Source organism: Lissotriton vulgaris, chromosome 5, assembly GCF_964263255.1.
Source record: "Lissotriton vulgaris chromosome 5, aLisVul1.2, whole genome shotgun sequence".
Taxonomy (NCBI): Eukaryota; Metazoa; Chordata; class Amphibia; order Caudata; family Salamandridae; genus Lissotriton; species Lissotriton vulgaris.
The window spans coordinates 1130903377-1130920700 of record NC_141693.1 but is presented as its reverse complement, the minus strand read 5'-3'; the positions used below and the strand labels follow the sequence as shown (position 1 = coordinate 1130920700).

Genomic DNA, 17324 nt, shown 5'->3' with positions numbered 1-17324 from the left:
TGATGTAATATATGACGTCATCAGCAGTGCATTGCAGGCGCGCTTGTTATAGTGAGTCCAACTAACTATAACGTTGGAATTTCTATGGTTTTATGTCAGTAAAATTTCCAGCTAATAACTATAACTGGTGTGAAACCTATGATTTTTTCAGTGAATATATATATATATATATATATATATATATATATATATATATATATATATATATATATATATATATATATATTCATTTTCAAACGCGCAGCGAAACACCACGCTAGACGATACCATGTGCTGGCCAAAATTCTTTTATTCAAGTCAGCCCCTCGCGAGGGGCTGACTTGAATAAAAGAATTTTGGCCAGCACATGGTATCGTCTAGCGTGGTGTTTCGCTGCGCGTTTGAAAATTAATGTTAAGGACTCGACTACGGAAGTCCTCCCACGACGATACACCCGCCGATCTGGCAGGCGACGGCGTACTCTGTAGGAAGGAGTTGGGGAATATATGTATATATAAATATATATGTATATATATATATATATATATATATATATATATATATATATATGTTTTTTAACTGTTTGAGTGTGAATAGTAATTTTTGGCTCTCCGCAATCCAACACTTTCCCTAATGTTGCACTCACTGGAGTGGGAAGTAGTTTTTACCTCTCCGCTATCCAGCACTTTCCCTACTGTTGCACTCACTGGAGTGGGAATAGTAATTTTTTACCCTCAGCTATCCAACACTTTCCCTCTGGAGTTGGAATAGTAATTTTTACCCCTCCGCTATCCAACACTTTTCCTACTGTTGCACTCACTGGAGTGGGAATAATCATTTTTACCCCAAAGCTATCCAACACTTTCCCTACTGTTGCACTCACCGGAGTGGGAATACATTATTTTACCCCTCTACTATCCAGCACTTATCCTACTGTTGCATTCAGTGGAGCAGGAATTGTAATGTTTACCCCTCCGCTATCCAACACTTTCTCTACTGTTGCACTTTTTGGAGTGGAAACAGTAATTTTTATCCCTCCGATATCCAACACTTTCCCTACTATTGCACTCACCGGAGTGGGAATAACATATTTACCCCTCTGCTATCCACCACTTATCCTACTGTTTCATTCAGTGGAATGGGAATAGCAACACTTTCTCTACTGTTGCACTCTTTGGAGTGGGAATAGTTATTATTACCACTTTGTTATCCAACATTTTCCCTACTGTTGCATTGACTGTATTTTGAAATGTAAGTTTAAATATTTTTTAATAGTTTAATGTTGTAATTTATTATAGATTTGTTTTATATTTCAAATCATTAATATATATTTGTATTTTTTATATTATTTTAAACTTGTAATATAAATTAAAAATAATAGTTTATTCATTGTTTTAAATTAAATATATATGTATAAATTATGTTTATCTTTTTTATTAAGTTTATGTTATATTACATTAAAACGTATATTACATTTATTTAATTTTGTTAAAATTATATTTCCTATTTAATATACATTATTGTATTTTATATTTATATAAAAGTCGAAATTTTATACATCTACATTTTGTACGTTAATATTTTAAGTCAATATTTTTGTACTTATCTGTTTAAGTATAGTAGTCGATATTTTGTTGTCTATATTTTTTACTCAATATTTTTAATATTGATATTTTTTACATCAATGTTGTGTCAGTGAACCCCAGAGAGGTATGTATGGAAAGAGAGAACGAGAGGTAGAGTGGGATGAGTTCAAAGAGGTGAAGTAATTAGATAGACATGAGACAGAAAGACAGGTGTAGCTGAACAAGAGAGATGACAAAAGAGTTAGCCAGAGAGAGGGGGGAAAATTAGGTAGAGAGAAGGGTAGGGAGTTAGTGATTGTGGATGTAGGCAGAGATGTGATAAAGAGACCGAAAGATAGGGAGTAACCTGTGTCCTCATGTAACGCAACTGGTGCTCGTTTAAAGCGCTATGATACTCAATACCCTTAGGTCAAGTTTGCGCTACATAAAACTCTGTTAAATGAAAAATAAATAAACCTAGAGAAACGTGGGGCAGAAATAGCAGGGGGAGGTAAAGAGAAAGATGGCAAAGTAGATAGGGAATAAGAGTTACCAGAGAGTAGTTAGTAGCGAGAGAGAGAGAGGCAAATATGGATGAATAAGGTGAACTAAGAGATAATAGACCAATTGATGGGGGAGAGTGAGAAAGAGAGGTAGATAAAAAGGTAAAGAGTGTTGAGGAGGGGACACGTAGAGAAAGACAGTCAGAGGCAGAGGTACGCAGAGTGACATAGATGTTGAGCTAGAGGAAGAGACAAAGGAGAGACAGTCTTTTGAATATCATTATCACTTTGCCATGGAGGACCTTGGAAGATGATGGCCCTGGGCAATTGCCCTCCTTGCACACTGGTCCCATGCCTTGCAACAGCTTTGGGCTAGAAAACAAGAGTCACAGAATAAACAAAGGATGGTACCACAGCCAACACAATTGTATCAAACAGTGTTATAAATATATGTACGGATATAAACTTGAGCACTAGCAAGGGCAAAATTAATTGAAAGAAAGTAATCCAAAAGTAATAAGGAGGGTATTTCTGATTTTTAATTCAATCAGTACATTGTGTCATATTTCATCATATGCTTCAAAATTCCATTCGGTAAATAAATGTTGGTAGGGACAATACAATCATTGGTGTCACGATGTGATCAATTCATCATTTTTTTGGAATTTCCCCGATGCATTTCAAGCTGTGGGCTCTTCTTCAGGGGGTATGTGTCTGAAAGGAAATGGAAATAAAGGCCATGTAACAAGAAGCCTGAGATAGAATGGCATCTACATCTGAAAAGGTGTGCAATTAAATAAGGTGCGACCATCTATAGCTGCAATGGTAAACAGGGTAAGAAAAACGTGGGAAGAGCGAAAAAATATAATGCTGGTGATGATGTGCTGTATACCAATACCGCGGTGAAAACGTCAATGAGATGGTGCAAGAGGCGGAAAGCTTACTGAATACGTAAAAGACCAATGTGCTGGATTAAGGTTTGTGTGGAAGAAACAGCAGGAAGACTGAAATGGTGACAGAGAAAGTGTCATAGTTGAATGGCTACACCCCGGTAAATGCGTAAATACATTGGTGAAAAGTGTGCTAGATTAAGGGTCGTGTGGGGAAAAACGATATAAGGGTTGGGGCCGTGTCTAAGAAAGGATCAAAGGTGAAAAGCTAAACACCAGGTGATTGGCAGTAGTGAACGGGAATACAATGACAGGATCATGCAGGTTGTAATAAAAGTAGGCTCTTCTGGTATGGTACTAAAATGGAAGCTAAACAGTGCTTACCGTGCATATAATGATGAAGTGCCCGCTCGGACGCCATTAACTTCAATCCCAAGTGTGGAAAGTGATGCAAGCGTGAGCATGCGCAATATACAATAACCAAAGTGCCATAGAAAGAGGACTGAAAATGTCCATGTAACAATCCGTGAAATAAAGTTGTGTGGGTAGTGCAAGAACGATGGGTTACAGAGCCAAAAAAGGCAATGCTAATGGATAAGAAACGTGGAAAAACTGTGTAAGAAAATATGAATTAAAAAATGGCTGAAAAATGTGTAAAAACGGTGAAAAGATGAAGAGGTAAAACATAAGAAAGCCAAAAAGATACTGAATTGGGGCATAAATGCAGAATGGTATATAATGTCTCCACTGTAACGTACACTCTAGAAGAAAGCAAGAAAAAAACTGAAATAATGGGGTTAAACCAGGTAAGACAACAGAAACACACAAGAGGATGTGAGAAAAGCAAGTTGCAAAAGGAGAAGAACTAATGGAGTGTGTGAGAGATAGGAACTGGGACCAACAGTGAAAGTGTAGTGGAAAGATAGAATTAGAAAGAATATGGGCATGTGAATGGATTCAAAAGAGAAGTCAAGTAAATCCATTGAGAAAGATGACACAGTTAGACAGGAAGATGCGCAAATAAGCAGTGAATATAGGAATAAAAGGAGTGATGATGCAGTAGTGAACAAAATAACAGCAGGTGAACTGCTACGAAAGTACAGGCATAAGGACCGGAAAGAAAGGGTAGGAGAAGTATAAATGTGAAAGAACTAGACTGTACGAAGGTTAAGACAAATGTAGCAATGAATAGACTAAAATGAGATGGAGCACTATGTAAAAGACCAGAGAGAGAGCAAGCAAGGGATGTTCTAAACATACTAAAAAGAGTTCATAGGAAACTGCTGTATTCAAGTCTCTCATTGAGACCCATTGGATGGAGAGAGTTCACCTTGTGGATCCAAAATAATTCACGTTGTAGGAGAAATTTTCTTGAGTCTCTGCCTTCAATTTTCCTGACCACCTCCAATATTTGAAACCGAATTTGGCTGACGTTGTGGGCAGCGTTCACAAAGTGTGCCGGGATGCACGATTTCAAATTTTTGGTCCGAATACTGCTGCGGTGTTCTGTAGGACGAACCTTGATTTTACGATCAGTTTTCACAACGTAGGGCAAGCCACTCAGGCATTTCAGTAAGTACACAACATTGGCCGTGTCACATGTGGCATTGACCTGCAGGTGGATAGGGGAATCTTGAGTGGGATGCAAGACGGTGGTGCCTGGTATAATGCTGTTACAGTTTCCACAGTTGTGGCATGAGATGGTACCCTTGTATGTAGTAAGTTGGATATTACGAGGTCTTAACATCTGCTGTAAGTTTTTTGGAACACTGGTAAGCAAAGATCGGCTGATTCTGGAAAATGTTATTGAAGTCACTTTCAAGATGTAACAGTTGCCAATGTTTAATGATGGAATTTTTGATTTTCTTGCTGTGAGTGGAATATTTCTAAACGAAAACACGCCCTCCAGATTACGATGGCGGGCGGTGTGCATGGAGGACGGGAAGTCGGTCCACCACGGGTCTGCCACAGGCATTCATTATGATTGCCTGGCGGGCCCACCATGCATCTGTAGGATGATGGCGGTGCCTAGCAGGCACCGTCCGCCAAATTACGATGCGCTTCAAGCCAGCCTTTGAATGGCGGTTCCTCCGCCAGTCAAAGGATGGCAGAGATTGACTTTGGGGGCCGGCTGCCTGTCCCCCATGTGCAGGGGCACTTCCTTGCAGCACTTGGGGGGCACCTATGGTTCCCCCCCATATTTCCCAGCACCATGTGGCAGATACGGCGTAGTGCCTGCCATGTAGTGCAGGGAAATGTAAACTGTGCATCTTTAACATTGCGGCGGGTGCTGCAGCTAGCAACACCCGCCGCAGTGTTAAAGATAATGGATGCAACCGCCACAGTGGGGGTGGCATTGTAATACCCCTGGTGGGACCGCTGCCTTATAGGGGGGCGGTCCCACTCCCCGACACAATGACGGACGGACTGAAGGCCGTCTGCCATCGTAATCACCCCCATAGTTTTTTCCTACATGGCAAAGGCATAAATCCTTCCCATGTGTCACTGAAGTGCATTTAAATTGCAGCCCGCCAGAGCACAGTGATGCAGTTGGCAGACATATATATATGTGAGTGATTTAAGCTTACATTGTAGCACACTTATGATATTAAACTTACATCCCATCGGTTTATTTTCTGTGCCATCTACAATGGTCTTGCGCACATTTAAAGAGACCAATTGGGTGAAACGACTTTTACCAATACCATGGTATGGGTCAAACATATGCACTGTGGCAGTGATTGGCAGTGTAACAGAGCACAGGGTCCTAATCATAGCCAAAATGCATGCCAAGAAAAATTCAAAAAATCTGGGGTGACCATGGAGAAAATGAGAACATCCTACAGGTACCATATTAAGTTCCCAGCTTATTATTGGACTTGATGCAGACTTGCAAGCCCAAATATTTGAAACGAATATTTGCAATGTGCAGACAGGTTTGACAGTTAGCCACAGAATCTTGCCTGGACACAATCTGCAGGACTTGTGGATACAGCAGCAATGGATCAAGAGGTGTGGCAGGAGCGAAGGGTTGTAGCAGAATTTGAACAGGCAAGCCTGGGTTTCCAAAGGCTAAGGTGTGTTCTGCAGTACAGAAAACAGTTGGCTCAATAGAGGAGACTATAGATTCTAGGAATCAGTCAGCACAATTGTAAACCTTCAGAATCTTGTCCAGGATGTTGGACTAATAAATCTGATTACCTACCCGTAAAATGCTAAAACCTCTGAGTAGTTTGAATTTGCACTTGCAGGAGGTGTCAGATTAACCTTTGGCAATTGGTGGAGTCTCTATGGGGCATCTGGGAGATTGACCGTCTCACTGCCGACACTGCAAATTCAGACAGAACCTCGATAGCTTAAATGCATAGTTCTCTCCGTTCTTGCATGAAATTACTCATGTGGTCTGCATTTCACGCTGGGATCACTGAAAACCCATTTAGTTGTCTGGACTTGTTGCTGTAGGTTCTGGGGTTTGGGGAAGTGCTCTCATTGCAAGCACAGGGGCAGTAATATCATGGCCGGTCATGTATGGAATATGATATTGCACTTTGTCTGCTCAGTAGCTCAGGACAATAACAAAACTGCAGTCGCCGAGAAGCTATATTCCATTCCTTTTATACAAAATCCCATTTAGACTTCAAAACATAATAACAATAATAATAACAATGATGATGATTAGACGGTTGGATTTACCCTTGAGAGATGATTGTTTACGGTACTAGCATTGGTTAAGGGAGATTTGAGCCGCTTGGGGAAACTATGACCAAAATGAAAGCTTAGAGAAAGGTACAATAGCCAATGATGGTTATGGAAGTGTAGAATTCCTGGTTTGCAAGAAAGGGAGAAACATAGTGGTATTATAATGCCCTTTTTACCTGGTAAGTGCGGGAGAAGGTAGGATTTGATTTTATTAGACCAATGAATGAACTGCCTGAAAGTTGGGGGTTCTCAAACTATCAGGATGAGAAAGTTATGTTTTAGAAGGTTCTAATAGTGCAAAGTAGAATGCAAAATATTGTGACTGTTGAAAAGGGGTTAATTTTCTTGAAAATAGGAAGGGCTCCACAAAAGGTTCATTCCAAAGCGGATACGCTTAGGTGGAATAGTGTGAAGGTCAAGTGAAGGTCAAAATCTGGCCCATGCACTGCAAGACTTACATGAGTGATAGGAACACGTAGGACAAGGACTATAATAAACTTAAACTGGTGAAACAGAAGGCTTGTAGAGCAAATTTCTATGAACAGTGTTTGCAATGAGAATTTTTGGAATGGTGTTAATGTGGTTAACACACTCTTTCAAGAGTGGCTTTGTAGGAAAAAGCGAGAATGCAGTCAATGTTTGGGTGACCCCAGTGAGGGATATTTGCTGTAGAACATGATGTAGGACTATTTGATGGAACGCAGTTGGAAACAGCGTGTGGTCCAGTAAAATTAGAGAATGGTGGCCACCATTTGGATGATGTGCCCACTGTGACACAGTGGAGGAATTAACAATGAGAGAGAGAGAAGGGGAGAGAGAGAGGGGAGAGAGAGCTCAGCACGTTTCTGTGAATGTTTATGTTTTGACTTATCATGTCTTCCACTGTCAACTCATGTTTTAATGTTTGTAGTTTTCTTTGTTTGTAGTTCAGCTTAATACATTAAAGAAAGGGGATTACTGTGGTAGGCTCTCAGAGGGTTCAAGTTCAAGTTCATGCATTTATATAGCGCACTACTCACCCAGAGGGTCTCAAGGCGCTTGGGGAAGGGGTCCATTATTTGTCGAAAAGCCAGGTTTTAAGTTCTTTTCTGAAGGAGACGTGGTTTTGAGTAAGGCAGAGGTGAGTGGGGAGTGAGTTCCAGGTAGTCATCTGTGACAGGGTTTCATGTTATGATGTCATGGAATGGTTTGTGACTTGGTGTAGAAGATAGAACTTTATTAAGAGGTCCTGGACTGAGCAGGCTGTAAGAAGATCATCGTTCTAAAGACTAATAAACTATACTTCGAAAACACATCTATAGTGCTTGATTACAAGTTGCCCATGACTCATGCTTGTACTGAGATTAATAGTATTAGATCATCAATCGTATTGTGGACCACTATCAGGTGTAAAGGGATAATGCCGTCGACAGGCATGTAAGACATACCTCTCCAATGAGATTGTCCCACTTGAGGACAATCTCAACATTATGAGTAACAACAAAGCAAAATGCTATGCACTCTAAGATGCAATAGCGAATGCCCCAATTCACCATTTGTGGGTTACAATGTAGAAAATACTCCCCTTCTTCACACTCCTTGCTGCACTTTAAAAAGTCATTGTATCGAGAAAGTGAAGCAAAATCTCTTGATAAAGACCACTGGAGCAGCTGAGTTTTTGGTACATTACCACAGAGAATCTCAGAATCTTTTTACCTCAACTTAGAGAAGATATCCCTGTCCCATTTCTGCACTTATTAACACACAATTGAAAAAAGTCACCAACTTCATTATTGTTCAAAATTATGAACCACGTCACGCTTAACTGAAGGCAAAATGAGTTAGTGACTCTCGAACACAATGTCGTGGGCACAAAGCCACATGCATAACTAAATTGAGTACATAGTCTGTCATTCTTCTGAGGGTTTGCTTGCATTGGCATTAACAGAAGAGGCATCCTAGGTGAGCACATGCATACAGATAACAGTGTCTCTTGGTAAAGGCCAGCAGGGAAGGAGAAGTAGGATTCCATGTGGAAAATATATTGTCTAATGCACTCTACGATCTACATTGCCCTTTTCTAGCATGCTATCATATCCCAACTGTTTGGTATTAGCCACCCATTGAACTCCATATTGCAGTATGGTACAAGGAAGATCTCCAAAGTGGGCAAACCTCATTCTGATTAATGACTAACAAAGTTGTGTTTAAAGCAGCACCATTGCTTATGGTTTGAGTTTGAGTCTATAGATAGTGCTTGACATCTTACAGACTATATTGTTATTTAGGGGACGTGCTCGACAACGAGGCCCTCGAATTCTTTTAAACATATATCTCTGTGTGTAAAGTTCACGTAGCCGTAGCTTAGCAGTTAAAGGGCTAGAAGTCACAGTGATACCTTTATTTTTTTTGCCAAGTAGATCTTTATTGACATTTATGCATTTTGTTTTGTTTCCATCCAGTACACAACCATTCCAAAGGCAATCTTAGGTTTTCGGCTGATGCAATTAGTCGCCACCCGGTACACAGAATAGGTATGTATAAGCCATAACACTGATAAGCATCTGTTGTATTGCTATTTCGTTTGAATCTCTTGTTTGCGGACGTTTGGGTGTTTACTCTGATGTTCACCAGGGAGCGTGTCTCTGTTCCACATATGATCTCTTGTAACAAACCATATAACTGTTCATCTGGAGCCAAAACCTTTGAACCCTTATTCTGTCGAGTCAAGTTAACCTATATTATGGGATGGACTGCAAACCACTGTCCTCTCAGGCACACGCCGTGGGCCTGAGGTGCACCATGGTCTAGTGGGAGGGGGAAGGGGAAGGGGAGGATGGCACAGTCATTGTGTTGCATCTATATAGTCACAGTGACACCTTTATAATCCAAGATGAGATTAGTAAAGATTGAGCAGCCCACATACCTACACACATATTGATACATGATAAAACATCTTCAGTACTTCAAGCTGAGCAACTTTAAAAACACCCTCCAATGTCACCGGATTGTAAGACCATCTGAAAGAAGATTTGGCATTGGACGATATTGCACACTAGCAAAGCTCAAGACAATGGGAGAATGATTGGGCTTAAAGCTACAAAAATGAAGAGAATACAAAAGCACAATCTAAATGCATAGATTAACTACAAGTAAATGTACTTTTACATTTTTGAGTAGCTTTACTACTTTTGGCTATTCTCCTTTTACAAGTGTGAATTTACTCAAAAGTGAAGATTTGCATTCCCCACCCCCTGAAATAGGGTTTGGAATCAGTAAAAACATCAAATACGACAACAAAGGTACTATTAGTAGTGACTTTACAACAGTATTTAAAGCTCAGTTCAATTGGTGGTGACCTCCACAATCAGGGTAGAGATTTCCCCATGGTAAAGTATAGGTAAATTAATAACAGTGTACGTCAAAAAATATTATGTTAAATTTTAATGCCAATTTCAGATATTTATTTTAAAGGTAGAACAATATAAAACTGCTACCACATTAATCATTTTAAATTAACAATTGTGTTATTTTGAAACAATTGAATGAAAGCAAAATATTTCTGAAATATAGATTAAACAATTCCCACTTGAAGTAAAACAAATACTTTTTACTATGTGTTAAAATATATTGAAAGTGATATATAGAATTAAAAGTAATTTAATTATGTTTAACAAATAGTGTTATATTGATTTTCAAATTGGAAAAGTTAATAAAATATTGTAAAATAAAATAAAAAATTATGTTTTAGTTCTACACAATTATCTAACATGAAATATAATGTATTTATATTTTGAAATAGTTTAAAAAATGTAATTTATTTTAACATTAGTTACTATGGTGTTTTATTTTAAGTAGCTGCCGCCATTATTTTTTAGAGTGTTTCAGTTCTTTACGACTGTTTGGGTCCTTTTTGGCTTCAGTAACTATAAAAGACCAGTTTGTGAATGGGAATGGGCTTTCTCATTTGTGGGAGGGTGCATGTCCGCCCACACCCTTTCCTACCCCTCCCATAACCCTTCCTTACTCCTCCGTTAACCCCTCCCCTAGTAGTAAGTATTCCATATTTTCCAGCCAATCCCCCTGTACCTCCCACATTTACTACTAAACCATAGGCATATGTGTGGGGCAATCTCTGGAGTCGGGACAGAGATTTCAACACAGAAAAGATAGGAGAGGTGGAGGCAGAGGCATCAGCACGTAGGTTTGTGAATAGCATTTAGCAGAATGTTAGTAGTACAAGTATAGAACTACTAACATGCTACACAATGTAGTTTGTGAATAGGCCCCAAAATGTTGAAAAGATAGAATGCCAAGCGGATACTAAGAGCAGTACCTGTACTTTCGTGGAAGTTCTTGTTGTTGATAATAATGCATTTGCCAACTTTCGCATAGTTCATCTGATACATATAGCTTTGTGCAACGATTCGAAATTGGGTCTCAGCAGAGGGGTCAGTGTTCTGCTCCGGTTCATTTTTCTTTTTTCTGCAAAACAAACAAGAGATTTATACACGGATGGAAGAGATCTAAGACGCATTATTCAGTGACAGATGGACATGCAGTTATCATTGAGCCACCCAAACAAGTCAATTTTGTCACAAAAATAAACATGTTTTGAATTCTGAAGCAGAAACTTTAATGATTGTGTATTATGAAACAATAGAACTTTGGGAGAAAGTGTGCTCTTAACTACCGACAGAAACACTTTATCCAGAAACACCAAAGGCATTATCTCATTAAGGGACGTAGCAGGGTCGCAGGTAGCAGCAAAGGGCTTTTTCCCAGGGCCAGTACTTATATAAGGCAAGGTAACACTGCCTTACAGCACTAACAAAAGGTCCAGACAAACTGAACGAAACCAAAGTAAAATTGTTAATTTTCCTGAGCACTCAAAATGTACAGTTCAATATCCAAATTAAAGTTCCGCTGAATTTATCTGTTGCAGTCACAGGTTGGTAATCCAAAATAAATCATCAACGAGAGTCCTTCAAATCACGGATGATATTTTATTTTCCTCTTTTCTGGATTCAAACTCTCCAAATTCCATATACCAAATTCCATATACAGAAGTCATTGGATTATTCAGCCAACACGTGTTTCGTCATGTTAATTATCTACACATCGACTTCATCAGGGCGTAATCCACATGTAATAGAAAATTCACTTTTGAAATAATCAGTCACTCCGTACTTCCAAATATGAAGTCAAAAGACCCCCACTCTTCAAGTATATTCTGAACAGGAGTCCTCACATATCATCCAATGTAATCGAGTCACCACACTCATGATCTATATCTAGATTCGTGTTCGTCTATCCACGAACGAGTTCCCTGGTCTGGTCTAACTTGCCTTTATAGGAAACCTACGGAACGCAACACCCTCCTTAGTTACGACAGCAATCACCCAAAGGCTCTAAACGACTCTTTACCATATTCTCAATTTCTGAGAATTAGGAGGAATTGATCAACAAAAGATGATTACTTCAGAGAAGCAGGTATCCTTACTAACAAATTACAAGCACGAGGCTATCCAAGCAGAGTAATTAAAATAACCTCCAAAAGGGCCTGGTACTGTCCTCGAGATGCCTTGCTAACTCCTAAAGTAAAAGACAAAAGTGAAAGAATAGCCTGTGTTACCACCTTCTCTCCTATTTCCAACAAAATTGGGAAATCTATTCTCAAACACTGGCCAACATTAAACGCAGGTCCAATACATTTAGAGAGGCCTATCTTTGCTTTTAAAAAAAGCAAAAACTTAAAAGACCATTTGGTAAGGGCTGCCCTCCCCTCCCCCATGACCACCACCACGATTGAATCCAACTGGGGTCTTCCGCCCATTCTAGGACACATTAAATGTGGTTGTTGCACGGTCTGTGAGTTTACAATTGAATCAAGAAATTTCAGTCACAATGGTGTAACAGTACCTCTGAAGAGCTTCACCAATTGCAATAGCCACAATGTCATTTATGCAATCTTATGTCCCTGCCCAAAAATGTATGTTGGGCAGACCACCCAAAAAGCAAAGACCCGGATATGTCAGCATCGGAGCCGTATCAGATGTGAAACACAGAATGCACCACTTGTGGACCACTTTTCTGAACTAGGACACTCTGCAGATGACATCAAATGGATAATCCTGAAGACGGTTAAACTTCCACCAAGGGGTGGTAATCTGGCACAACTTCTCAACCGCGAAGAACTAAAGAGCATCATTCAATTTGATACGATCCACAATGGACTAAATAGGAATGAGGACTGGACCACCCTTCTGTAACCCAGAGGGTACATAAACATTGCACTGCCTTCCTTGCTCACTTTAAGGAAATATGAACTTGAACTAGACCAAAAAGTAAAACCTTGAAAGTTTATGTTTTATCCGACCGTAATGTATCACACCTTGGCTCATAATGTACTGAAGCATATAACAGCAATTGTGTTTACTGAAACTACAAATCAGAAGTGTTTCAAAATAATTGTCTATGAACATATGTCACTGTGGGTGTTCACAAACCATTCTTTCATCCATTCTATTGTTACTGGGGTTTTCTCACAAATCAGTCTCTCGCCCACCCTAATGTTAGCTGCACAATTCCTTACTCCGAGGCATTTTCATTTTGGCCAATGTACAGATTGCCCGAAATCACTCAGCGATAGAAACGCTGCAAAAAGAATAACGGTAACGTTTTAGGCAATAATTGCCATAAAGTTACAATATTTGAAAAAGAAACCGCTCCAACATGGCGACCGAAGAAAACCTTGAAGCCCGTCAGTACCCTGTCACGTGATAGAGAATCCACACACACGTGATTCCCCAAGTGCCCAATAAGCAGTGACCTGCCTTCCATACCGGAAGCGATCCTGCTGATTCCAACGCACCATCGGCTCATCTACAGCCACCGGTACCTCGAGGTAAGCCCCCGCTTTAAATCTCCCTTCAGATACAAATATTTCGCGGAGACCACGCTTAAAATACTATACCTTTTCTACCATAGCGGACCTTTAGATTCCTGGCCGCTTCGGAAGCCATCAGCCCTAACGTCCTAACCGCAGTACGAACAGCACCTACTGCAGCTAAGTATGCTTTCATGTGTTGCAACTAGTTTTATGCCCTAATATTTAGCACATACTAAACCTTGCCTCTCAAAACGCCTCTTCTGCCCAGATTTAGACTGAGAGCCTACAATTAAAACGGAGACCGGCATTGACCAAATGGGCACACTTGATATCATCAATTAGACTTCAACCCAGGTTGCCTCCTTTATTTTACCTAAACTTAATTCATTCCCGCTGTAACTTAGAACTGATCATTAACCCTATGCTTCCTTCTCTAGACCGTTTTATAGAAGCAATTTTGGTGCAAAAAATCTCTCACAAATTTCTTAAAAGCGCATGAAATTGGGACAATTATTTTATATCTCAAGGAATATATTCTAAGGTAAAATTCCACAAAAATAGCGCTATCTCCAACAATCCAATATAAGAGAAACCAGACCCCCTTACTTTGGTTTTTTTCTTGCCCTCACAGACTGACCAGATTTGATAAAGCAGTGCACAACCGGAAACTCATCCCTGCTGCATAACCTTGAAGTTGGGCTCAGAATTCAATTTCTAAAATGGTAAATTATGGATCCATATGCCATTCCATGTTATAACTGACATATTAAAATCAGTATTAAAGCAAGGTTTCCCCCTTTCTCTGCAAACAGGATGTCGGGCTATTACCTTAACCAGCGAAGACATCCAACAGGATTAAAACCCCACTAACAGACCAAAGTCTGGTACGTTTCCTATAGTGCTTGTCCTAGACACTGCCCTTAGTATTCCACACTCCCATCGCCTTTTTAAGAAATATCCACAATTCACTCGTGGCCACTTTCCAACACGGCCAATGTGCCATCACCTCAAGCACACCTCAGTCGTTTGATGTATAGGTCTAACTAAAAGAGAAACACCTCGAGACACCTTAAGTCGGTCCAAAAAAGTTTTTTCGCATGAACTGCATGGAATGCACACGCATCTATGGATGCACCCATCACTGCGATTCCGAATACAGTAACTGGAGAGCAAAAACTGTACATGTCTTTTTAACTATTGATTGTATTCCTGTTTTGTTTTTTCCTTTTCATTTCTCCACAACAGGCGGTTTTATGTTAAAAGGTTACATTCAGGCAAAAGTTTTTATTTCAAAAGTCCTGAAGATGATCCCCCTATAATTGAGCTTGGGATCGAAACGCTCGTCGACTGCATTTAGAGTGTCCCATACTTAGAATCAGTCTTTCTTAATGTATGGCTGATTCACTCCAGGACACACTGTTGATTTGAATTTGTGTCAGTGGCCTGTTAGCTCACTTTTGTCTGCCTGATATTGTTTGCACTCACTGTCTTCTTCACTTCATTTCTCACGTACGGCACAGGACTGTGCCTTACAGTAACCTTCATGTCTTTGGTTACCTGTTTTACTTATGCATTGAGACAACCTATTTCTTGAATAAACATTCCCTGCCCGGCTGGGCAAGGGATTTTTTGTACTATATAGCAGCCCATTGTGGTCTATATATTATCTTTAATTCTATCTGTTTATGCTGGGGACCACTTGTTTTCCTCAAAATACTTGATACCCAAGGTCCCAGGCCATTTATTGGGTTCCCCTTGTTCCCCCCAAAAATAACTAAATCAAAGGGGCTTGTTAGATCTACAAAACAGAAGTGTAGACACCCATTTTTGAGAGTGTGTATTTACCTATTATTAGATGGAGATTGACGCACTGCTCGATGGTCCCTATCCCTCTTCTGAATCCGTACTGTAATTCTAGAAGGATAAGGTTATCATTTGCCTAGGTTTCCAGTCTCTCCAGGAGGATTATACCCATCATTTTTTAGGTTTAGTCAAGAAGGGATATAGGGCAATAGCATTTTGCATCACCTCTACTGCCCTCCTTGAAAATAGGTACGATGAAGCCTTCCGTCCTGGTTATAGACAAAAGGCCACCCACTGAAGTGTTACAGACTCTTTGTAGGTTGGGGGCCCAAAAAACTGTATCGGTCTTGAAATTACCTACAGATACCCCATCAGGACAGGGCACCTTCCCATTTACACATCTATCTAGGGTGGCTTTTACCTCATCTAAAGTGATAGGGGTCAATTAGGAGAGTCCATGGTTATAAAATCTCTGTTATCTAAAAATAATAAATTTTCATTATTTGTGTTAAAAATCTGTCCAAAATGCTTTAGCCAATCTGAAGACTGTACCAGGGTTTCGATTTTTCACTGCGGACTGATATTTAAAATAGGGGTGGTAAATGGATTTCCAAAATAAAGTAACGTCCCGTGTATCAGCCGCTTGCACTAGTTTTCCCCTTGCTTGTTCTTGTATTTCTTTCCTCCTTCTATTTAGGGTTTGTTTGTAAGACTTACTTAGGGTTTTTATCAATTCGCCATCTCTTGGTTTAGCCTTTAGGGCTTTTTTTAATGCTTGGTCAGCTTTGGTACATTGTTGATCAAACCAACTAACATTATGGAGTACGATCTATTTGTTCTTAATATTTAGGCCTCCTAAAATTGCAGAGGTAATATTACAAAATGCCCTGATAATATGTAAATCAGTGGAGTCACCTTTCTTACAGACATCGAAATCATGTTGTCTTTCGTGCCCTATTTTATCTAAAAAGAAGGTTGGATTAATGCCTGCCCATTTGATTCTAATACCATTCTCTCCTTGCGTTTTGATATTGGTAGCGAGACATACCCCCTTGCGTTGTATCGTAGTGAGTCTAAAAAGTCAGAAAAAGGGGGTGGTGATCACTAAAAGGACTTTCGATCACCTTAAGTTTTACAATTTGCCCATGTCCTGTTTCTGAGATCAATATGTGATCAATGATCGAAGATTGACAATGACCACCATAAGTTGGTACCATTACTTGTCCTTCAACAGGACTGCTCCAAACATTCTAGGTTATATTTATGCATTGGACCATTAATTGTTTCGCCATACAAATCATGTGGAAAGTGGGAGTAGGTTCGCCGTATTCATCCCTATGACCACAATGTTCCCTTTCCAGAATGTTACATTTCTTACAGTAAAAATCCCTGGCCCAAATAAAGAAACAATCATTCCTAATGTGTTTTATTAATATGTCTAACTCATTCTCTAGGGCAATTACTACCTTGTTTCTTGAGTTACCTAATACATTGTTGTAAAAAATTATCAGTGGTATACACTGATTTTCAATGGTTTGGAACAACAAAAATTGGAAAAAAAATTGAGTTAGTATAAGCTTTTTTTTAAAACAGGTGAGATGTAACTGAAACCAGGGTGGTGAGTTGTCCTTTGGCCCTTCCATTCCGGGAGGGGATCGCTGGAGTAGTAACTGTAGAAAATCCATCAATGTATGCCAGGTTTCTTGTGCAAAGATTATTTGACAGTTTTCAAGCCACACTACGTCATTCATCTTGTTTTTGATATCAGCTATATTCCACGTAACGACAATCAGGTTTGATTATGGTCAGGGCTTATTTGGGACGGATTCTTGATTGTTTTAGGCTTGTATGGGCTTTCCTATTGTTTTTTATGCCTTGGTCGACGAGCATTTCATGACTTTTATCCTTTTGTAGTCAATCAATGTCACTACATCTTCTAAGGGGCAAGAATCAATTTAACAGTGAAAGGGGGGTATACCAGTCAGCTGGTATGGGGCCCATTATTGAGATAAGT

At 39.7% G+C, this 17324-nt stretch overlaps 1 protein-coding gene across 2 annotated transcripts in view; it reads right to left on the bottom strand.

Annotated features, from left to right (window-relative positions):
* LOC147712093 (caspase-7-like) overlaps nt 1–17324 on the bottom strand; it is a 542812-nt gene that overhangs the window by 183738 nt on the left and 341750 nt on the right. For both annotated transcript variants that reach the window (XM_086922859.1, XM_086922860.1), the window contains one exon: nt 10952–11100. In XM_086922859.1, the coding sequence (XP_086778985.1) occupies nt 10952–11100 (149 nt within the window). The remainder of the gene's footprint in view (nt 1–10951; nt 11101–17324) is intronic.